The sequence below is a fragment of the Marmota marmota genome, unplaced genomic scaffold, assembly GCF_001458135.2.
Source record: "Marmota marmota marmota unplaced genomic scaffold, marMar, whole genome shotgun sequence".
NCBI lineage: Eukaryota > Metazoa > Chordata > Mammalia > Rodentia > Sciuridae > Marmota > Marmota marmota.
In genome coordinates, this window is record NW_026000026.1 from 44,284,917 (window position 1) to 44,306,468 (window position 21,552).

The following is a 21,552-nucleotide window of genomic DNA, read 5'->3' on the forward strand; positions in this document are numbered from 1 at the left end:
ACCCAGATAAGCCATGTAGAGTGCTTCTCAAATAAATTCAGTGCTCAGTAAATGTTGATCCTCATTGTTAGCAGAGTTAACTCTTTGTGATTGGCCTTTCACCTATTTGAATCTCTCCAGGGCAGAATCAGGGTATTTTGAATTGCTCTGCTTTCTCCTGTGTGAAAGAGTATACCAAGATTGTTCAAATACAGGAAAAGGAATACTTTGGTTTGTGGCATAGACTTGGAAATCTAGACAAAAGAAGGTGATGATTTGGCTGGTCATGTCCCCTGGATGGGAAAACCAAGTGCATGAGTGTGCATGCTCTACACACTCATCACAGAGAACTTGTGAGGCCATGGGTGGAGAAGTGCTTGCTTGTTGTACTGATGACAACAGCCTTCATAAAAAAGATTTGAGGTCATTACTGTTTTATAGTGAAGGTCAGCTTGCCCAGGCTTCTCAGACAAGAGACATCATAGGAGTGTTCTGAAGGAGCTTTTCTCCATGAGATAGTCCTAAACTCTAATTTGCCACTATCCAATGAGAAACCAAATAGGAGCCTTGTTATGGCTCAATGTTCTCTATATAAAATGGAGATAAAAATAGTATCTAACCCAAATAAGTATTGGGGGGGTTAAATATTAGAAGTTTTGTGATATGCTTAGCTCAGTGCCAAGTCCACAGTAACTCCTACAAATTTTTAAGTTGTCTTCTCCAGGCTGCTGTTATTACAAACAAGCTGAAAAGATAGAATCTCTCCCATCAAGTTCCTCTGATGCTACTGGTATTCCCTACATAGAATCAATGGAAAATTCCTGTCTTAGAAACTTAATGAGGGAGGACTCAAATTTAAACAGAATCCTTGACTTAAAATCATATGTATGTCTTTGTCTAACAAAAGCCCCCAAGTCTTGCTTCTCTTTACTTCCCTCAGGATTTTTGCTTAAAATCAGTTGCTCTAGGACAGCTTGGTAAGTGAAAGAAATAGGAAAACTTTTCTTGTTATCTTCTGGACCTTGTTTATTTTTGAAAATCAGCTTTATGTTCACAGATACAAAGATGATTCTTCATGAAATTTTCACCAGGGAACTACTATTGTAGACTTCCAAATAACTCAGGGATGGATTTACAAATCATCAACAGCTCATTATATCTAAGAAAAGAGTCATCAACACATTTTGCTGCCGTCTTCATATCAACAACAACAAAGAATGAGGCTCCAGAGAAAATTCTAAATGTACTGTGATCTACTGTGACATTTTTTTTCTGATGAAAGTCCCAAGTTAAAGGAAACATAATTTCCCTAAAATATGAACCAGAATTCTTGTTTCAAATAAACACACATTGTTGTGCCTTATATCTTGTATCTTGTTTAGTGCTTTTTCCATTTCAAAGGTTTTTCATATGTATATTTTCTCATTTTATCCTCAAAACTTGCTGTAGAAGAGCTAGGACAGGTAAAGTACTGTTCATTTCACCTCTGTCCAAGCTCATCCAGGTTTTAAAGCTCTTTATAGGCTGACCCAGAACTCAGATCCAGTCTCTTTCTGCTTCTGTTCAAGGTGACAATCTTGGTAAGGTGACTTTTTATGTTTTTATTTTTTTGTTGCTTGGGATAGAACCCTCTGCCTCATACATTGGTACCATCTACTGCTCAGCTTGTGCTAAAGCAGTAGAATAGGTTGCCAAGAGACATGGAATATGAGACAAAGTTGATTGAGAAATGCTCAGGGGGATGTTCTAGTGGCAACATGCTGGACAGTTGCTTTGCCAGAAAGTCCAGTGGTGACAGGCTGGACAGGTGCATCTTTGCTGCATGAAGTGCACTAGAGGCATGATCTGGACAGCATTTACTTCTCCCTAGTTCTCTGATCCACACCAGTTACCACAGGGGAGGGGTTTTATAAGTTAAGCTGCAAAAACAGTGGTGTCACCAGCATTAACTTGTTTTTGCTCCTTATATGACCAACATCCCAAAGAACAGCTGTCCTGGCAAACATGCAAAATAGTAGCTTTTTACAGATAACATTGACTTAATTTCCAGCATACATGAGAGAAAGCCATTGTCCTTCAAGATAGTATGTATCCGACAGAGAGTAGTATGTAGCCTAAACTTGCTCTCATTGTTCCCTTAACTTGGCTAGGTTTAGGGGAATAGAAAGATGCTTTCCAGGGCATGGTGTCTTACTATCCTCTTTTATTTAAGTATGATTAAGTAAGCAGCCATTCTACCCCTGAGTACATACCCAGCCCAAGGTGAGTTTTTATCTTGGATGGCTATATGGTCTGCTTCACTAGATACAAGATCAGTTTTTTCCAGGTCAGTGAGTTATTTAATGAATAGTTACTTTAATGAGTTATCAGTGGACCAACCATATCCCTCAGATTATAGTGTGTATGTACACACGCATGTGCACAACTTCCTTCTGCTGGAATCTTCGCCTCTGTATGTGTGAACTTTTCCAGAACCATGGAAGACCACTTTGACCCATGGTAGAAACCAGTGGGAAGTGCCAGGAAATTAACACTCCAGGAGCCGACTTTGCTTCCTAAGTCGAATCCTTATTCCCTCATGGAAGCTTTCTCCAAATACTCCCAAATAAATGGCTGTACTTGAATTTTTGGATCAAGGTCTATTTTGAAGAGAACCCAGATAAGCAATACTACTGGTCAGGTCTTTTCCTACCATCTGTGAAATCATTTATGTATATTAACCACAATGGAGTGGAGTTAGGGTCCACCAGCTGTGAGAACTTGCAATTGCACACCAACCTCAACCCTTCCAAGCAGAAAGATGTCAAGACTGAACATTCTTTAGCTAAAATGGCAGCTTTCCTTTTCTAGTTCTTTACATACATTATGATTAGCCTACTGTTATTCATCATTTCAGCCTTATGTTTCCATTGAGTCTAAAAAGTTTAACTATGCACATTCAGTTTGTATTTTACCTGAGTTAAAATGCTCCCCATTTTGCATATCTTCACATTTGTAAATTTTGAGTTTTATGTATTGGAACTTAGGACTATACTGGGACCAATGAGAACAAGTTCTAAGGATGCAGATTTTGTCCCAATATAGGGAAAAACTTGTAAAAGTTTATTTTTTAATTAGTGGAGAACTTAGTTGAGAAGTAGCAAGTTCCTGGAAAGTTGGAAAAATTCACAAACAGTAATACATATTAGAAAAAAAGGCTTTCTGCTTGTGTAGGAGATTGTACTAAGAGAACCCCTTAAATGTTTTGTACTAATTATTTAAATGTTAATATAATAAGAACCCCTTTTAAAATAAGAGTCTCTGGAAAAAGTATGGAACCACATCAAGATGTTCCATATGCCTGGCAGTTAATGAGTATCCTCCTTTGGTAACAATAAAAGGGCCCCAAATGATGTTTTTTTTTTTTTTTTTTTTCCAATTGGCCACACCACTGGCCCTGTGTGGCATTTGCAAATCAAGCTGTGTCTTTTTTTTATCTACATCATCATAATAATGATTTTGGAATCAGAATTGAGCTAGCAATTTTCTTGATGATGCATACAGCAAAATAGGACACAGCCTGTGTTTCCACAGCTGTATTGGCATCGCCACGTTTAATAGTTAATAAAAAAAAAATAAAAACAAGCAAACAAAACAAAACTTTTGTTCCTCATGTAGGCCTGTGTATTCTGGGCAGCACAAATCTCTTTTAAAAGACCCCTGCAAGGTTCAGACTTGTAAATCTCATTACACACCCGGGGCCCACCTTACAAAATCTCTGTAGAATTTGAAGTGCTCTTTGGCAGGGAGAAATTTAATTTTATATAACAGAATTGTGGGCTTTCAAAAGGATAATTAGAGTAACCCCTTGTAACCAAGCTATCTAGGAGGTGTTGCTTATTATACATTAAAAGGCCCTTCAAAATAATAATTTTCATAACATCCCCATGTTAAAACAGCAATGTCACCTTTAATATTATTTTAAAAATCACCTCTGTCAGGAAATATTTCTTTATGTGTTATTTAATTTCTTTTCATTGAACTTACATTTGCTTCTTACCATAGTTTGTCCCTCTTCTGTTCAGCTGGGAAACATCTGGAATCACTCTCAATGTGCCAGAGCTAAAAAATAATGACCAAATTCTTATTTATTGTGTATTAAATACTCCCAGGTCTTTTATCCTCTCATCCTAAGTTCCATTTTTTATTCCCAGTCCCCTTCTATTTTACTTTATTTTTCTCTTAGCACAGATTCCAAATATGAATGAAACACCCATTATGGAGCATGGCAATATTCCTGCCAATGTATTTGCATTATATATCTCAGGACATTTTTTGAATACTAGTCATATTCTCTAGTCATTTAACTAGTGAACCACTAGGACTTTATATTAATTTTCTATGACTGCCATAACAAAGTACTATGGATAGGATGGTTTAAAAAAACAGAAATTTATTGTCTCATAATTCTGAGGCCGGAAGTCTGGGATCAATGTGTTTCAGCAGGATTGTTTTCTTCTGAAGCCTCTTTCCTAGGGTTGCCATTGGCCAACTTGTCCCTGTCTTCACACGGGCTTCTCTCTGTAACCACCTGTGTCCAGATTTTTTATTCTTAAGAGAACTCTAGTAATATTGGATTAAGGCTCACTTCAGTGAACTCATTTTAACTTATCTCTTTAAAGATCCTACCTCCAAATAGTCTTCCTGTTCTGAAGTACCAGGGGTTCAGACTTCAACATATAGAGTTCTGGGATAGTGGGGTGGGAGGAGACAGAACACAGTTGAAGAAGCAGCTGCATAGTATCTCCCTCCCTTCCCTGGTTCCTGTGTGCTATGTTTGGGGCGGGGGGCATTTCAGTAATATTTATGTTCTTTCATAAACCGACTTTCTTCCCCTGGCTGGATACAAGCTGCAGTCACTTAGCCCTCTGTCCTTGGAATGACTCCCTTCCCCCACCACTCCATTTCTCACTGAGTGGGTTTCTCTGCTCTGGTGTGGGTTTTAGATGTCCCTTGGAAAGGAGCTCTACTCAGCCTGCAGTCCCCTAGCCACCTCACTTCCCAGGAGACAGGACAAGTTCTAGGGCCCTTTCCCATCTCTCACTTAGAGGCCACACCATGTTATTGGCACCCAATATGCCATTTTTTTCCCCCACTATGATTTGAGTTTTAGCATCTCAGTTCTCCCTCCTCCCTCTGCCTTTCCTTTCCTTATGGTTTGGCAGTATGGATCTTCTGTGCCTTCTAGCTGCAAAGCTATGACAATAATGTAGATAGTGGCAGCAATGTCTGATATACTTAATGATGGAAAGCCTAATGTATCAACTTAAATTTGTTTCTAATTCATAATTTGTATTTTATTTTTAAGCCACTCAATGTCTTTAGCATCTGAAGGTAACCAGATTGCCTTCTTCCAAAGTTTTAGCTACTCTTAGCCAACTTCAGTTTTCTAGAATTAACCATGTGAATTTAGTGCTTTGCTAGAGATGTTGATAAATAATAACTTAAAATAAATAATACCAGTCCTATGCCTAGGCTGAATTGGTTATCTTTAAGGTTGACAATCTGTCTAGAGGTTCTATAGGGCTGAGCCCTTGAGTTTGTATTATCCCAGGAAGAATATGAGCCAGACCTGAAACCCAGAGCTTGCTGCTAGGGACACAGCCCTAAAAGCCCCCTGAGTGAGCCTTATGGTTATTTAGCAAAACCTGTTGCCGATTTTCCTTCTTCATTCCAATGCTGGTTCCCAAGCCCTTTCCAGTATCTTCAAAAACAACAGCAGCAACAAATGATGGCAACCACTTAAGAACCTATTATTTTGCAGAGAGGAAGCCACTATGATCCACATTCCTATTCTCCTCTTCAGCCCTGGGAGAAACCTGTGATATGACTCAGCCTTGCTCTCCAGCAGTCAGATTCATTTCACAATGGTGGAACTACAAACACATTTTGATATAGGGCCTGGAGGTCTTTGAAAGAAAAGTGGCTTTATTTTTATTCGTTATGATCATTATGTGCTGGGATTATTTTCTCAGTAGGCGATGTCTCTTTTGCCCATATTTATGAAGCAGGGGAGAAGGCATTTAATGAATTTCAAGAGTGTATTTGACTGTAAAACACATCTCAGCATATTCACATGTAAATAACCCTTTTATTTATTCTCTCTGGTGACCTTTTTTCTTTTGGGGGTAGATCACAGTTTGTTGTTGTTTTCCATTTCCAAATGGGAGGCTGAATGATAATAATGAAAGATTATGCAAAAAAATCCATGTTTAAAATAATGTTGATATGCCACTTGTGTTGTAGGATAATTATAGTAATTTGGCTATTACACTATATGGAAGCAGGAGTTGGTTGCTAGAAAACACGGTGATAGGGGTGATTCAAGGGATTTTCATCCCAACTGGCTGTTTGATCCCGCTGACTTTTCTCTTGAAAATCAATTGCTTGCCATGAATACTCTGAATTTCCCCTTGATTAAATTGGCTGTTGGTGGGCTGTACCCATTGCACGGGGGTCACTGTGAGTTCTGTCTGTTTACAAGGGGTTTTTGACGACTCTTAAAATATCATGGGCCAAATTTAATCTGAGCAAAGCAACTAAGGAAGCAATTACTAAAAATCACAGTCTTTGCACATAGCAACAAACAAAGGAAAATTTATTAATTCTGATGCACAACATGAAGCTAGTTATTTTTTTACTGGGTTACAAGCCTTCTCCCCACTGCATTTTGCTTGAATTTTTGGTGTTTCCAGACCTCCAAGGCCGCATGGGCTTGCTCAGTGGAAAACTTGGGAGAGACACATAGAAGCATTTTTGACAACTTTTCCATTTTCCCTCAAGGTTATTAATAGACTCAGGTCTTTATGAATCAGTGACAGTAAATTTGATTTTTCTTGAAAAGCCTCATTTAGTATAATGAAGATTAAAAATTATTAGTGTGATTCTGAGTATAAGTCAATGGAAGAGTGTGGTTTAACATTTGTGAGGCCCTGGTTTCAATCCACAGCACAAAAAAAAAAAAAAAAAGAAAAAGAAAGAAATCATTAGCATGCAGTTGTAGAAATGGGTGTGTATTTGTGTGTGTGTGTGAGAGAGAATATATATATCCAATTCTGTGTGGAAAAAGACTCCAAACATTTTTATTGAATGCTGATTTAAATCTATACAAAATAGCTTGGAGTAAAGAGAAAAATAAGCAAATCACACACACACACACACACAAAGAATAAGTGTGTGTGTGTGTGTGTGTGTGTGTGAGAGAGAGAGAGAGAGAGAGAGAGAGAGAGAGAGAGAGATGGAAGTAGTGCTCTTTTTATTTTTTTATTTATTTTCTTGATACTGAGGATTGAATCCAGTGACACTCTAGTCCTTTCTGTTTTTCATTTTGAGACAGGGTCTCTCTAAGATGCTGGGCCCAGTTCTATACATTTTAAAAAGTGTATAGACCCTTAATTAAATGGAATGTTAATTTAATTTAATTATATATTGTTTAGTTAAATAGAAACAGCCTTAAATTTGCAAACAAGATGAATGTACTTTTTTTTGAGAGTAAGTAAGCTAGCAATATAATACTAGGTCACCTTTGAATACTTCAGTGTATACTTCCTTCACAGGGGGACATAATCCTTTACAACCTCCACCAAAATCAGGGCATTAACATGAATAAATTAATCAATGTCAATAGATTAATCCACTGATTAGACTATAACTCATCTAATTTTACCTCTGAAAATTTTTGCATTGTCTCCCACATGAGCTTTTGGGGGATACCTCATGTCTAAACGATAACAGTCTTACTATCTTTAAGTTTGGAATGGTTCTTTAGTCTTTCCTTGACTTTTAAGATCTGGATACTTTTGAGGATTGTAGGCCCATAAATTTTGGAGAGCATACTTTACTTTATGTTCATGATGATTTCCATGTTGTGTAGGGGGCACTTTGAGTTCTCAGTTCATCTTATCTGGGATGACACATTTTTAGTCTGTTCCATTACTGATGATGTGTGTCACTTTGATCACTTGATTAAAGTGATGCTTTTAGGTAAAAACTTAAAATTATTTCTGCTATTCTCATCTGTGCAGAGATCTATAATAATTTTTTATTTCCTGTGGTTCTGGTAATCAAACCAAGGGTCTTGTACATGGTAGGCAAGTATTCTACTCTATCCCAGCCCAGTTTCTTTATTCCTGATCTCTACATTGTCTCTGCTTCTATGAATTTGACTGTTTTAGACACCTTCATAAATGGATCATGCATTATTTGTCTGTGACCACCTTATTTCACTTAGCACAATATCCTCAAGTTTCCTTAATATTCTCACATATTGCAGGATTTCCTTCTTTTTTAAGGCTGAATAACATTCCTTTGTATGTATGTAGTATATTTTATTTATCCATTAAAGATATCCTAGTTATCTTTTTTATTATTAGGTTTTAGTCTAATTGCATTGAAGACAGAGAATCTACTCTGTGTGGTTTAATCTTTAACTGTCATTCTTTATTAATCTTACCAGTGGTATATAAATTTAATTGGTATTTTCTTTCCATTATATTTTGTTACTACATAAATAATTCATTGCCATAATAATGCTTCAAACAACCAAACTACAAACTAAAGTGGAATATCACAAAGAACTTGTATGGTTCTTTTTGTCTGGGGTCAGTTAGGCAGCTCTGCTGATTTTGGCTGAGTCTTCTCACATGTCCTAGGTTGGTTGGGTATCAGCTGATCTCGGCTACCCCCTTCTCTGCTCCATAGTCCTCTAATCCCTTAGCAAGCTATATTGGGCATGTTTCATGGTGATGGTAGAAGCGCAAAAGAACAATTAGAAACATGAAAGACCTCTTCAGGTCGAGCTTTGTATCAATACATGTCATGTGTCCTGAGCAGGTTATATGGCTGAGCCCAGAATCAGAGTACAGGATGCTACATGGTAAAGGATCTGAATCCAAAGAATGTAAAGAATTCATATCATCATTACAACCCATGTTCACATACACACACAAAAAAATGTTGCTGATGATTTTTGTCTTGATCTTCCTCCTAACCTGAGGAGACAACTCAAATTTAGCATTAGTTATCTTGTTGTTGGAAAAATAACAGTGGTTATCTGTTTTCCTGAAGGAGGCTCAAACTGTAGTCTCATCTCAAGTCAATAATCTAAGAATTACTAATGCTTTGAGCTCAAGTTTATCATACTGTAAAACCTAAAGTTTGTGCTACATCTTAGATGGGAGGAATTTAATTGAAAAATATAAAACAAACCCTTGTCCTCTTTTATGAGGCTGCCTAAAATTTTTCTTGGTATTATTATGGACTTTATTACCACTCTCTTGCTGGTGTTTTTTTTTTTTTTTTCAGTCATTAGGAAAATTCTGAGTTCATTCCATATTCCAGACTTTAGGAGCCTTGTCTATATGGTAAGTGTAGTACCATCCACTGGCCAAATAAACATGCAGGATAAACAAATCTACAGGGGGATAACTCCTCCTAAGGATAAAAAATTGTGATAGAAACAATAGCAGAATTACAACTCGATCATCTTGGGAACATTAATCAGCACAGACTTCATAGAGAAGAAAAACTTTTTTGAGTTAAAACTCAGGAACAACTTGAGCTGTCTTATGTTTTGGATATGAGCTATCCCCACAAGCTCATGTGTGAGACAATGCAAGGATTTTTCAGGGGTGAAATGATAGATTATGAGACTTGTAACCTAATCAGTGGATTAATCCACTGAAGGATTAACTGGGTGGTAACTATAAGCAGGGAGGGTGTAGCTGGAGCAGTAGATCACTGGGGATGTGCCTTTGGGATTTATATTTTGTCCCTGGTGAGCAGAGTTCTCTCTGCTTCCTGATTGCCACGTACTGAGCAGCTTTCTTCCTCTACACCCTCTACCATGATGCTCTACCACACCCAAAGCAATGATGTCAGCCATCTATGGACCAAGATCTCTGAAACTGTGAGCCCCAAATAAACTTTTCCTGTTCTAAAATTGTTATTGTCCATTCTTTTGGTCACAGTGATGCAAAAGCTGACTAAAACAAGCTGTCTGAGTGAGGAAATTGAAACATTTTCTTTCAGTTTATTGAAAGAAAAAAGCATGCAGAATAAGGGGGTGTTTGAGACCATGCTTATTGGAGAAAAGTACAAATTCAGAGTTGCTGGAGCATCAAGAGAGACAGTGGCAGGAGACAAAGTAGGACAGGAGAGGGAGGACAGGAGATTTAGGCCTTGCACCACCTCTCAATAGGCCATTCAATTATAAACCCATCAACAGGTTAATGAGATAAAAGCCCCGCTTCTGAATATTTCTACATTGCTTCAATACATGAGGGATATTCCAAATATAAACTATAACAATAATTAAACTTTCTTAGAATTTTTTGTTGCATTAGCCATATAGAAAACTGTCTTCCTTTAAAAAATATAAATAAGATAATGCAGATAAATTCCTTTTGCTCAACTTTCAATTGTGTTTCCTCCTACATTCTTTAGATATAGCTATTGTAACTTTAGTATGTTAGTGTTTAGTATTTTCCCATATCTCTTTTTCATATGCTCATATGGGGTTCATATTTTCATAGAAAAGCGGTTTTCAAAAAACATAAATAGTCCACAAGGGTATATAATGTTTTAAAATTTGCTTTTTCACTCAACTTTTGGAGATCTAGTAATGTTGATATGCCTAGGTCCAGAACCTTCCTTTTACTTTCTGGATGGCATTCTGCTCTATGGAATGTACCACATTGGTCCTTGAAAGATATTTAGGTTGTTTGTGTTGTTTTGTTATTGTAAACAATACCCATAAATGTCCTTGTACATATCTCTCTGGACCCCTTTCCAAGTTTCTGTGAGGCTATATTCCTAGAATTGTTCTTGCTGGATTTGGAGATACATGTCACTAAACATGGTGGTACCAATACTTATTATTGTCAGTTTTAAACTGGCCAATTTGATAGGTCTGAAAGAAGATAGCATTGTTTTAACTTTATTTCTGCAAATCCTTTTGAGGATGAACACTTTTCATATGCTTATTGGCCACTTGTATTTTCAGTCTGTTCTCTTCCTTTGTCTGTTTTTTCTGTTTCCTAGAATTTGATCATTGGCATATTATAGGTGTTGCAAATATTTTCTCCACATATCTACTTATTTTTTAAAAAATTGTAAAGGGTTTCTTCCAACAGAACTTTGGTGTGCTAAATATGTCATTATTATTCTTTTTTGACTTCTGCCTTCCACATTTCTAAGGAAAGCTTTTCCACCCAAAAGGTTATGAAATATTCCCCTATATTTTCTCCTAGTAATTTCAAAGTGTTTTTTTAATCCTTCAAGTTGTAATCTATCTGCAAATGATTTATGTGTCTAGTATGAAATAGAGGTGGAAATTTATTTTTTCTCATGTTCTTACCCAACACTATTAATTGTATAGTTTATTCTTTTCTTCATGAATTTTAAATGCCACTGTTAACATTTATCAACATTTCATAACTATCTGGCTCTATTTTTTTATTCCATTTTGTTCTATTTCTACTGCAATAGGTCACTGTTTTAATAACCAGTCTTCATATGCCATAATATTTAGTAGAAATTTTGTCCCACTCATTTTTATCTTTCTTAAAATTTTGTTTACTGACTATTCCTCCATAGTTGCTCTTTTAGGATCAGTTTATTTCATTGCATAAAAAAATACTTGGAATTTTTGATGATTCTCTAAAATAAATGTGAAACCATATATATATAATTTATTCCTAACACTTCAAAATATATTATTTTGCATTCCTTATATATTAGTCCTATTAGATAAAGAATAGTGTAGAGCCACAGTTTAGTGGATCCTAAGTCTGGACAATTCATGGCCCTCTGTAAGGATCATAATGCAAAATTATGAATGTGACATTGAATGCGTGGGAGGTACCTGAGCCAGCAGGTATTTGAATTTCTAGCTTGACTAACTTTGTGGTACATAAACTTCAGATAAACAGTCTCACTTAGAGAGAAAGCCCCAGAAAACTGTGCCTCCACTCCTACTAGAAATCACTGGTTTATAACTTCTAAGCTACTCAAATAACAATTAAACTTGCAGCTCAGTGGTGTTTTCTGTTGTGTGTTATATAATACCACTGCCTTGACTTTTCCCTGGGATAGCATGTCACATTTGAAGACCTCAGGGTGCATTATGAACATTAACTAATTAAACTTCACAAAACCCAAGAGAGGTTGCAGAGAGAGATTTAGCATCACCTCGCCCAGTTCTGAAATGCAGGCACCTCTGGGGACAAGGGTGGCAGCTGCCTAATAATAAACTGCAACACTTCAGGACAGTTTAGTCAAGACAATTAGTCATTGTAGTTGGTAATTGTCTCTTGAGCACTAGGCTGTCAAATAGTTAAGTCATCAGGATCATCAGTTCACTGCCAATGGAATCCATTCTTTAAGATGTTTTTACTTTTTAGTGATTTTATCCTAATTAGAAAAGAAATGTATTTACAGTGTTGGTCTACATTTCTTTTACTTGTGCTTTTTGTAGTTCTTCAGATTTAAAACTTAAAGGAGGAAGGAAGTATCTCTCTCTCTCTCTCTCTCTCTTTTTTTTTTTGTGAGGGGGGGTTGTGGGGAATCCTGAGGATTGGATTCAGGGGCACTTGACCACTGAACCACATCCCCAGCCCTATTTTGTATTTTATTTAGAGACAGGGTCTCTGTGAGTTGTTTAGCACCTCACTGTTGCTAAGGCTGACTTTGAACTTGCAATCCACCTGTCTCAGCCTCCAGAGCAGCTGGGATTACAGGTGTGCACCACCACACCTAGAGAAGTATCTGTTTTTTTTTTTTTTTTTTTGCAAAGGTACCACTTTAAAATAAAGAGTTATTGATATGAGTGGGTTTTTTTTTTTCATTCAAAAAGTTTGCAACTAAGCAAAACTAATTGATGGTAAAAGTTTGAATAGTTGTATTGATTTGTCAGGGAGAAGGGAAGCTTCTGCATGCTGTAAATCCTTCATTCACTTGTGTGGTTGTTACACAAGAGTGATATACATAGGAACTTACTGAACAGAACATATTTCTGTATGCATTTGCTCACAACAATAAAGGAAATCTATTTCAATCCCCTATATCTTTGTAAGAAATAGGTAAGAAACATTTGTGATACAGTAATTTGGGTTGAGAAGTGTCTGTAGGGGCTGTTGCCTTGGTGGGCATTGCAAGAAAACCAAGGAAGCAGAGTGGACACTGAGCTGCCTCTGGTCTTGCAGTGTCTGATGGGTGGTTAAAAACACACAGAGAAGCCACAGTGTCTCTGGAGGCCTCTAGAGGGTTCAGGTCCTCTGGTGCATCTGGCTAGAGCATCCTGGGACTGCTCTTAGATAAGGCCCAAAGACTGAGAGCAGAGTCATGGTTAAGAATCCCCTAGCAGAGTAGGCCCTGGGTGAGACAAAAGGAGTGCAGGCATTCCTATGATGATGATGTCTCCCAAATTGTTCCCTTGCAGTCACAGAAAATGGAAAGGGGAGCACTTTTTATAGAAAATGGGAATTTTTTGCTCATTGTAATTTTTAATGAAGATTAAATATTCTGATTATTGATGTTTCAGACATATTAAAATAATAACATTCAGCTCAATTCTTGCAAGATAGAAAAGTGAATTTCATGGCCACTGGTAGACCCCAACTTCACAGTATTTCCAAACAAAGACAAAGCAGCTCTTGTGTTAATCCTTGGCAGTCTATTAGCACTGATGTTGCTGATTGTGGTCTTTTCCACCTTCTGTCTTAAGATCCTTTTAAATTCTGTCATAATCAGTTGTTTGTAAACTTCAAGGGGGATACCAGCAAAGGATCTCATTGTCCAGTGACTGGCAAATATTAGGGCCTCCTGTGTACCACGCTCAAGCCCAAGACCATCATGCATAACAGTTCATCTTCATAGCTCTCCTGGGGAAGGATCAGAGAAGTTGAGGAGGAACTTTCCCTGAACCTCTGTGTCACAGTCAGGATTGAAGTGGGCTGGAAAGAACGTGTTATTTTCAACTCCAGTTGCTGCCTTCTGAAATTTAAGTTTTCACATAATCATAGTTTAAAATACATGATCGTGCTGCCCAATTTCCTGTGTTTTCATAGATATTTATCATCTATTTTCTGTTCTTATTCTATTCTTTCTCTCAAAGATGCTGAGTTCATGAGTAACAGGCTAGGAGTCCAGAGAATTTCTGAGGATCCAGAGGAATCTCTATATATAGAGGCCATGGAGAACATCCAGGTAAGGGAGACCATTTTCCCATTTCTGGGGCCTAGAGATGGGCCTGGGGCTACTTGTGGCATTGGGAGAATCTCTGGTGCTGGGGTCATTAACCAAAAATTATAGCACATGGTACAGAAAGGCCCTACTAGCTAAGGCTGAAGAGACCACACACATTTATAGTGGGCAAATCAAAGCTTCACTGATATAGTGCAGAACACATGTCAGAACAAGATTTTAATCATTCCCCACCTTCATTCCTACCCATTCCCTGTCTTCAGGAGGAAGAGGCAAATAAAGTTGTTATTGGAAGCTCACTAGGAAATCTGGACTTTCTAAAGAGACTCACACACTTTCTGCATATTCAAATATGGCAGCATGTTTCTTCCTGTTCTGATTGGGCCTTATAAACTACAGAAACATCTGCCACAGCTCCCTGGATAGTTGCCAGGTTTACTGCTCTTGCCTGGTTTCAGGAGTAACCTTTCTTGGTCCCTCCCCTCCTGCTATATCTGCATGACTTTAATAGAGCTCTGTGTGTGCTGCTCCCACTTATCATGACCTAATAAGGGAGATAACCCATACCTAGGGCCTGAGTGTGGTACACAGGAGGCCTCAAGATTTGGTGGGAGGACCCCGGAATTCATCCATCTTTCCATCTCTGCTAACCTCTGACAGCTAATGACTTCATATAATTAAAAACAATCACATTTTCTGGGTTCTGGGTCCTGTATGGGTTCAGTGTATGTCCCTTATATTCTTAGGAACAAGGCCACTCAGGTCCCTTCCTGAGTCTTAGCACTACATCGCCTGGATTGTCCTCTCTGATTTTCATGTTGACCGTATGGAAAAATACATGCTGATTTCCCAAACTACAAACAAACTCAACCTGTAGCTAGTTGGGTGTCGTATTTCAAATACTGATTTATTTTCTGCACGGAGATCAGAGGCCCACACAAGTGCTGAGGGTACCACTAAGACCAGCCTGAAACTGGTTGTAGTATGATGGGAATAGAAGAGGGGAGACATCCCAGAAGAGGGGGCTAAGAGGGGAGCAGAACCCTTTAAAGATTATATGGCATGGGTGATTTTAGTTTTCAGGTTTTTTTTATTTGCATGGATGATTGAAGGAAATGAACCTACTAATGGAATTTAAAGCAAGGAAGGGAGGGGGGTACATAGAACTTGTACTTCTAGCCAAGATGGAGTAACAGAGGCTGAATTTATTATCCTGCCTGAAACAACCAAAAATGGATAGTTTATAAAACAACAGTTTTCAAAATACTGCTCCCACTGTAACAAAGAACAGTGATGCCTGAGTGTGGTGAAAAATAAGTCAAGTGAATCCCATGATCGCCCCAGCTTACTGCCTTGAGGGAATTTCCACACCATCTCACAGGATAGGAGAAACAATCAAACTTCCTGAAATGAAGAGACAGAACTATAAGTTCATGGAGACTAAATTCACTGAAGTGTGAAAGAGTAGCAGAGAGGAGAGAGATACAGAGAGAGCATACCATCTATTAGCAAGCATCACTTTTGAATATTCAGCTGGGTAACAGTCAGAGGAGTACTACTAATGAAGAAACTACTAAATCAGATTGAGGAAAGAAACTTCCCAAAGGATTAGAGTTAATAGTACTCAGTGCTACTACAAGGCTGGGAACAGTTCCTGTCTTTACGAGCCAGACTGGAAAACCTTATGATTCATAAGGCACTGGGAAAATGCACAGAAGCATATTGCCTCAGTAATGGGGAATAAAGCACTGATCCAGTCCTGTGCAATATATCTTTAGAACAAGAACTAAAAGGATGAGACTCTCCATATAACTTAGTTAACTGAGTCCCAGACAAAATTCAAGAACATTATCCTGCACCCAACTAAGCGAAATTCACAGTGTTCAGAATCCAATAAAAAATACTATGCACTCAAAAAAAGGAAAAAGAAACTGGGAATATATGGTGCATAAAGTGGAGATAAATTCATCAATTGAAACTGCCCAGATCTGAAACAGATGTTAGAATTGGTGGACAAAACCAAAAAGACAGTAATTATAACTTTATTTCATACTGCCAAAGGTTAAAGAGAGACATATAAGAGATAAAAATTCTCCAGATCAAACTTCTCGAAATAAAACCACAAGTATAATTTGAAAAATACACCCGAAGAAATAAAATTAAACATTGTAGAGGAAAAGGTTAGTGAACTTGAGAGAGAAATTTTTTTGTTTGTTTGTTCGTTTTTTGTTTTGTTTTGAAAGATCAGTGTATCTGAGATTTGGTACAACTTTGAGGACTTAATATTTGTGAAATTGCAATCTATAAAGAAGAGAGAAGTTGAGGTAGGAAAAATATTTGAAAAAATAATGAACTCAAAATCCCTAAATTTGATGGAAAACAAAACAACTCATAGATACAAGAAGTTCCAGAAACAACAAGCACCAGAAACACAAAATTATACCAGAGCCAACCTTGATCAAATAATGAAATACCAGTGATAAAGAGAAAATCTTAAAAGCATCAGGGGTTGGGCATGAAGGAACAAGTTTGGAACAGAGGGACAAAGGTAAGAATGACAACAGAGTTGTTCTTGTTGAGAACAATGCAAGGAGACAGTGGAGAAGCAGCTGGGCAGTTTTCCTGAGTTAGTTTGTCCAGCAAGGTGCCACAAATTCACTTGCACAACCCCTAAACAGTGGTGAAGGTCTTTTTCAGGCCCATTAGTGCAGCCTGGCCCCTTAAAGCTGATGGAAACGGAAAGGCACCCTGCCTCCAGTGTTATACCAGCCACATCTAACCTACACGGCCTGCAAGAGCAGCCCCATCCTCACACAACCTGTGAAATGTGATAGGTATCCCACATCCCCTCTCATGTGTGCCACATTCAGGGCCACTGGCAAACTCACTCCACTTATGAGTGCTGCATAACAACTGGCTGAGCTCTCCCCCAAATAAAGATGAAATAAAGATTTGTGCCTACACACAAAATTCGGAAGGATTCATCACCAACAGACCCACATTATAAAACATATTAAAGGAAATCCTTCAGGCAGAAGGAAAATGATACCCAAATGGAAATCTGGATCTGAACAGAGATGAAGAGAATTGAAAATGATAAAATGAATAAATACACAAGGTTTTATTTTTAATATTTATATGTCTTTCAAAGATCATTGACTTTTTAAACAAAATATAGTGAGCAATATAGTGTGTGGTTTATCACATATATAAAGAAAAAGTATGACATTAATAATAACACAAAAATCAAGAGGGAGAAATGTAAGTAAGTTTTAAGGTTTTTATACTATATCTCTAGTGGTATAATGTTACCTTCAATAGTCTGGGATAGGTTAAAAATGTAAACTGTAAACCATAACAAAAACTCACTGATGTTATCTATCAAATTCAGAGAGTCATACTTAATAAGCCTAGAAAAGATAAAATGGTATCACAAAGATGTAAAATTAATCCAAAATAAAGCACAAAGTAAAGGAAAAAAGAAAAAGAACAGATGGGACATATAGAAAACAAAAGGCAAGATGACAGACTTAACCCCCCCATATCAACAATCACATTACATGTACATGGTCTAAATATCCCCACAAAGAACACAGAAAGCAGATATAGATCAGATAAAAGGTAAGACTCCTTTATATGTTGTTGACTACCAAAATGTCTTTAAGCATAAAGATATAATAGGTATAATTAAAAGGATAAAATGATGTACCAAGCTAACAACTCATCAAAAGAAAGCTGGAGTGGCTTTATTAATCTTAAATAGAGTGTTTTTCAGAATAGAGACTAATTGCCAGAGAGATGACAAAGCCAAGAGGACAAAACATTCCTGAGTATGTATACTTCTAACAAGAGACCATCCAAACACCTGAAGGAAAAAGTGGTAGGACTGCAAAGACAAAATCATAATAATAATAGACAGAGATTGTAGTATTCTTCCCTTAATGATTGACAGAACAACTAAGACAATCGTTTAGGATATAGAAGATTTTATTTTAAGAACACTGTTGACCAAACTTGACCAAATTGACATTTAATTGTATACTTCCCTCAGCAGTGGCAGAATACATATTTATTCTTCTCAAGTGCATATATAACTTTTAGTATTCTGGTCTATAAAACAAGTCCCAATAAATTCAAAAGGATTCGAGTCATGTAAAGTGTATTACCTTGCAAGAAAGACATTATAAAAAATAAAACTACAGATCAGTATTTCTCATGAACATTGATCGAAAAATTCTAGTAAAAATTTTAACCAACTTAATATATAAAAAGGAATGGAAGGTTGGCTACACATAAGAAAATCAATGAAATTAAACATATTAATAAAGCTAAAAAAGAAACACACATTTTTTTCTCAGAAAAGGCATTTGAAAGTTCTACATCCATTCCTTAGAAAAACTCTTAGAAAATTAGGAATAGAAGAGAACTTAATTTGATGAAATTTGTTTTTATAAAAGCCTAGTGCTAACTTCATACTTGATGGTATGACTTTTATCCTAACATCCAGAACAAGACAAGAATATCTACTCTCACTACTTGCAATTGTACTGGTGATTTGAGCCATTGCAAAAAGACATGAGAAGAAATAAAAGGCATTCAGCTTGGACAGAGAGAATTAAAACTTTTATTTCACAGATAACATAAACATCTAGAAAATCTACAAAACAGCTACTAGCACTAACATGTATTTAGCAAGTTTACTAAATATATGTAAAATCAATATGCAAGATTCAATTGTGTCTCTATATCATAGCAATGAACAATTAGAAATAGAAATAAATACCATTTGCAATAGTACAAATATGGAATATACTTAGGTATAAATTTGTTGAAAGATGTTCAAGACCTGCACACCGGAAACTACATAACATTTCTGAGAGAATATTAAAGAAGAAATAAAATAAGCAAGGATATATCCTATGAGCATGGGTTGAAAGAATATTGTAAAGATGTCAGTTCCTTAATTTGATTTATAGACTCAGTAAAAGCCCAACAAAATTTCAGCAGGAATTTCTTTTTTAAATTAAAAATTTAACTGCAGAATTCATATGTAAATAGAAAAGATCCATAATAACCAAACAACTTAGAAGATTAACAGAATTGTAGGACTAATACTAACTGATTTCAAGACTTACTATGAACTTCTAGTAATGAAAATAGTTTAATACTGGTGTCAAAGTCAATAAACAGATTAATAGAATAGAAAAAAATACTCATAAATATATATAATTATATGTAACATTTATGTACAACTAATTTTTTGATAAAGGTACATGGCAGTATAGTAAAGAGAATCTTTTCAATAAATGGAGCTGAAACAATTCAATATCTATATACAACAATTTAAAAATTTAATTCATGCTTCACACCATATACCAAAAGTAACTACAAATGGACCATGGATCTTAATATAAAACCCAAACCTACAGAAGAAAATATAACATGGGAGAAAGCCTTTGTGACCTTGGGTTAGGTAAAGTTACCTTAGATACAATATCAGAAGCACAATGCATATAAGAACAAATCAATAAATTAGGTGTCATCAAAATGTAAAACTTATTGAAAGAGATTTTAAGAGAATGAAAAATACAAGCCTCAGACTGGGAAGAAATATTTACAAATCATATATTTCACCAAAGTATGTTTCTATAAGATATTTTTTAAGCTCTCAAAACATAATAATATAAAATAAACTCCCTTTTTATTTAAAAATGGGCAAGAAATTGGAGCAAACACTTTCCAGATGAAGACATATGATGTGAAATGACATTAGTCATTAGGAAGTATAAGTGAACACCACAATCAGACATAACTGGACATCTGTTCGAATGACCAAAATAAAAAAGATTAAGCATTCCAAGAGTGGTGGGAAGTGGAGGAAGTGTAGTACATCTGCATCCATGAAATAGTACTCAGCAACAAGAAGGAACACACTATGGATACTTAAAAATATTGACAAATTTCAAAATAAATATGCTGAAAGAAGTAGAAGTCAGACCTCCTGTCAAAAAAAAATTAAAAGATACCATAAAATTTCAGGAAATACAAACTAATCTATAGGACAAAGGAGATCCATGTTGGCCTGTTGTCATCAAGGTCACAAGAGATGGTAGCAAGAGGCACAGAGAAATATCGTAGCCTATTCCAGTGACTTGGGACGCTGAGACAGGAGGATTGTAAGTTCAAAGCTAGCTTCAGCAACTTAGAAAGGCCTAAGCAACTTAGTGAGACCCTGTCTTAAAATAAAAAGGATTGGGGATATAGCTCAGTGGTAAAGTGCCCTTGGATTTAATTTCCAGTACTAAAAAAGAAAAAAAAAAAGAAAGAAAGAAAAAGAAACATCAAAGACTGGACAGTGTTGTATTATGTGTTTGTTATTTTGATTGGAGTGATATTTTTACAGGTGCATACAAAATGCAAAACTTCTCACTTTAAGTATGTGCAGTTTATTTTATGTCATTTATACATTTATACATAAAATTGGTTTTTAAAGAAAAGAACTTAGTGCAGTTTTCAAGTTATACATAAAAATAAGAATAATAGGAGTTATAATTAACATGTACAGAGAATTAGGAGGTACTCTCATTGTGGCAAGCATCTGTCCATCCATCTACCATCTATCATTTTTCTATCAAGCATTCAATATTTTTAATCTCTATAAGTCCCTCTTTCCCTCTTGCTCTCTTTTTATTTTATCCTCCTAACAACCTTATGAAAAAATGCTGTTTTGCCCCCCTTTTACATATGAGGAAACTGAGGGTCCATAACTTTCTCAGTGCCTCCTAGCCAATAAGCAATGAAGCCAGGGTCTGAACATTGGCAGCTTGCTCAAGAGCTTCAGCTCTGAACTACTATAGATGTAATTAACCCTTGTGTTTTATCATTGTCATTTGCAGGAAAAAGTCCTTGAAGAAGCTGCATCTGGGGAACCTGTATTATCAATCCAAAGTGGAATTAGTGAAACTCAGGTGGGGTTTGAGCAGGGCCTTTGTGTGCATAATAACTGACTTGCATGAAGCACCACCTCTCCCACCAGTCTTTATGTGCTGGTTACTCTCCCAGACCTTCCACCTCTCTCTCCTAGTTCATATCTACCATGGTCTTGCTCCTGTTCTACAAAGCCTCCCATGGTTAACTCTGACCCTGCAGTGATTGATTAATCCCTTGTCTTGTATCCCCTGCATAATTCAGACCATAAGTAACATTTTTATTCATCATTTGCAACCATTTCAGTCAATGCAGATAACTTTCTCCCTCTCATTGCCAAAAGAGAAAACATTTTGAAGAACAAAAGAATTGTAAAAGTTTTCTAAGACTATATATATATATATA

General features: G+C 36.5%; 1 protein-coding gene across 3 annotated transcripts in view; it reads left to right on the plus strand.

Moving 5' to 3' along the window:
* Cfap61 (cilia and flagella associated protein 61) overlaps positions 1–21,552 on the plus strand; it is a 257,942-nt gene that overhangs the window by 47,626 nt on the left and 188,764 nt on the right. For all 3 annotated transcript variants that reach the window (XM_015476914.2, XM_048811377.1, XM_048811378.1), the window contains 2 exons: positions 14,132–14,223; positions 21,117–21,188. In XM_015476914.2, the coding sequence (XP_015332400.1) occupies positions 14,132–14,223; positions 21,117–21,188 (164 nt within the window). The remainder of the gene's footprint in view (positions 1–14,131; positions 14,224–21,116; positions 21,189–21,552) is intronic.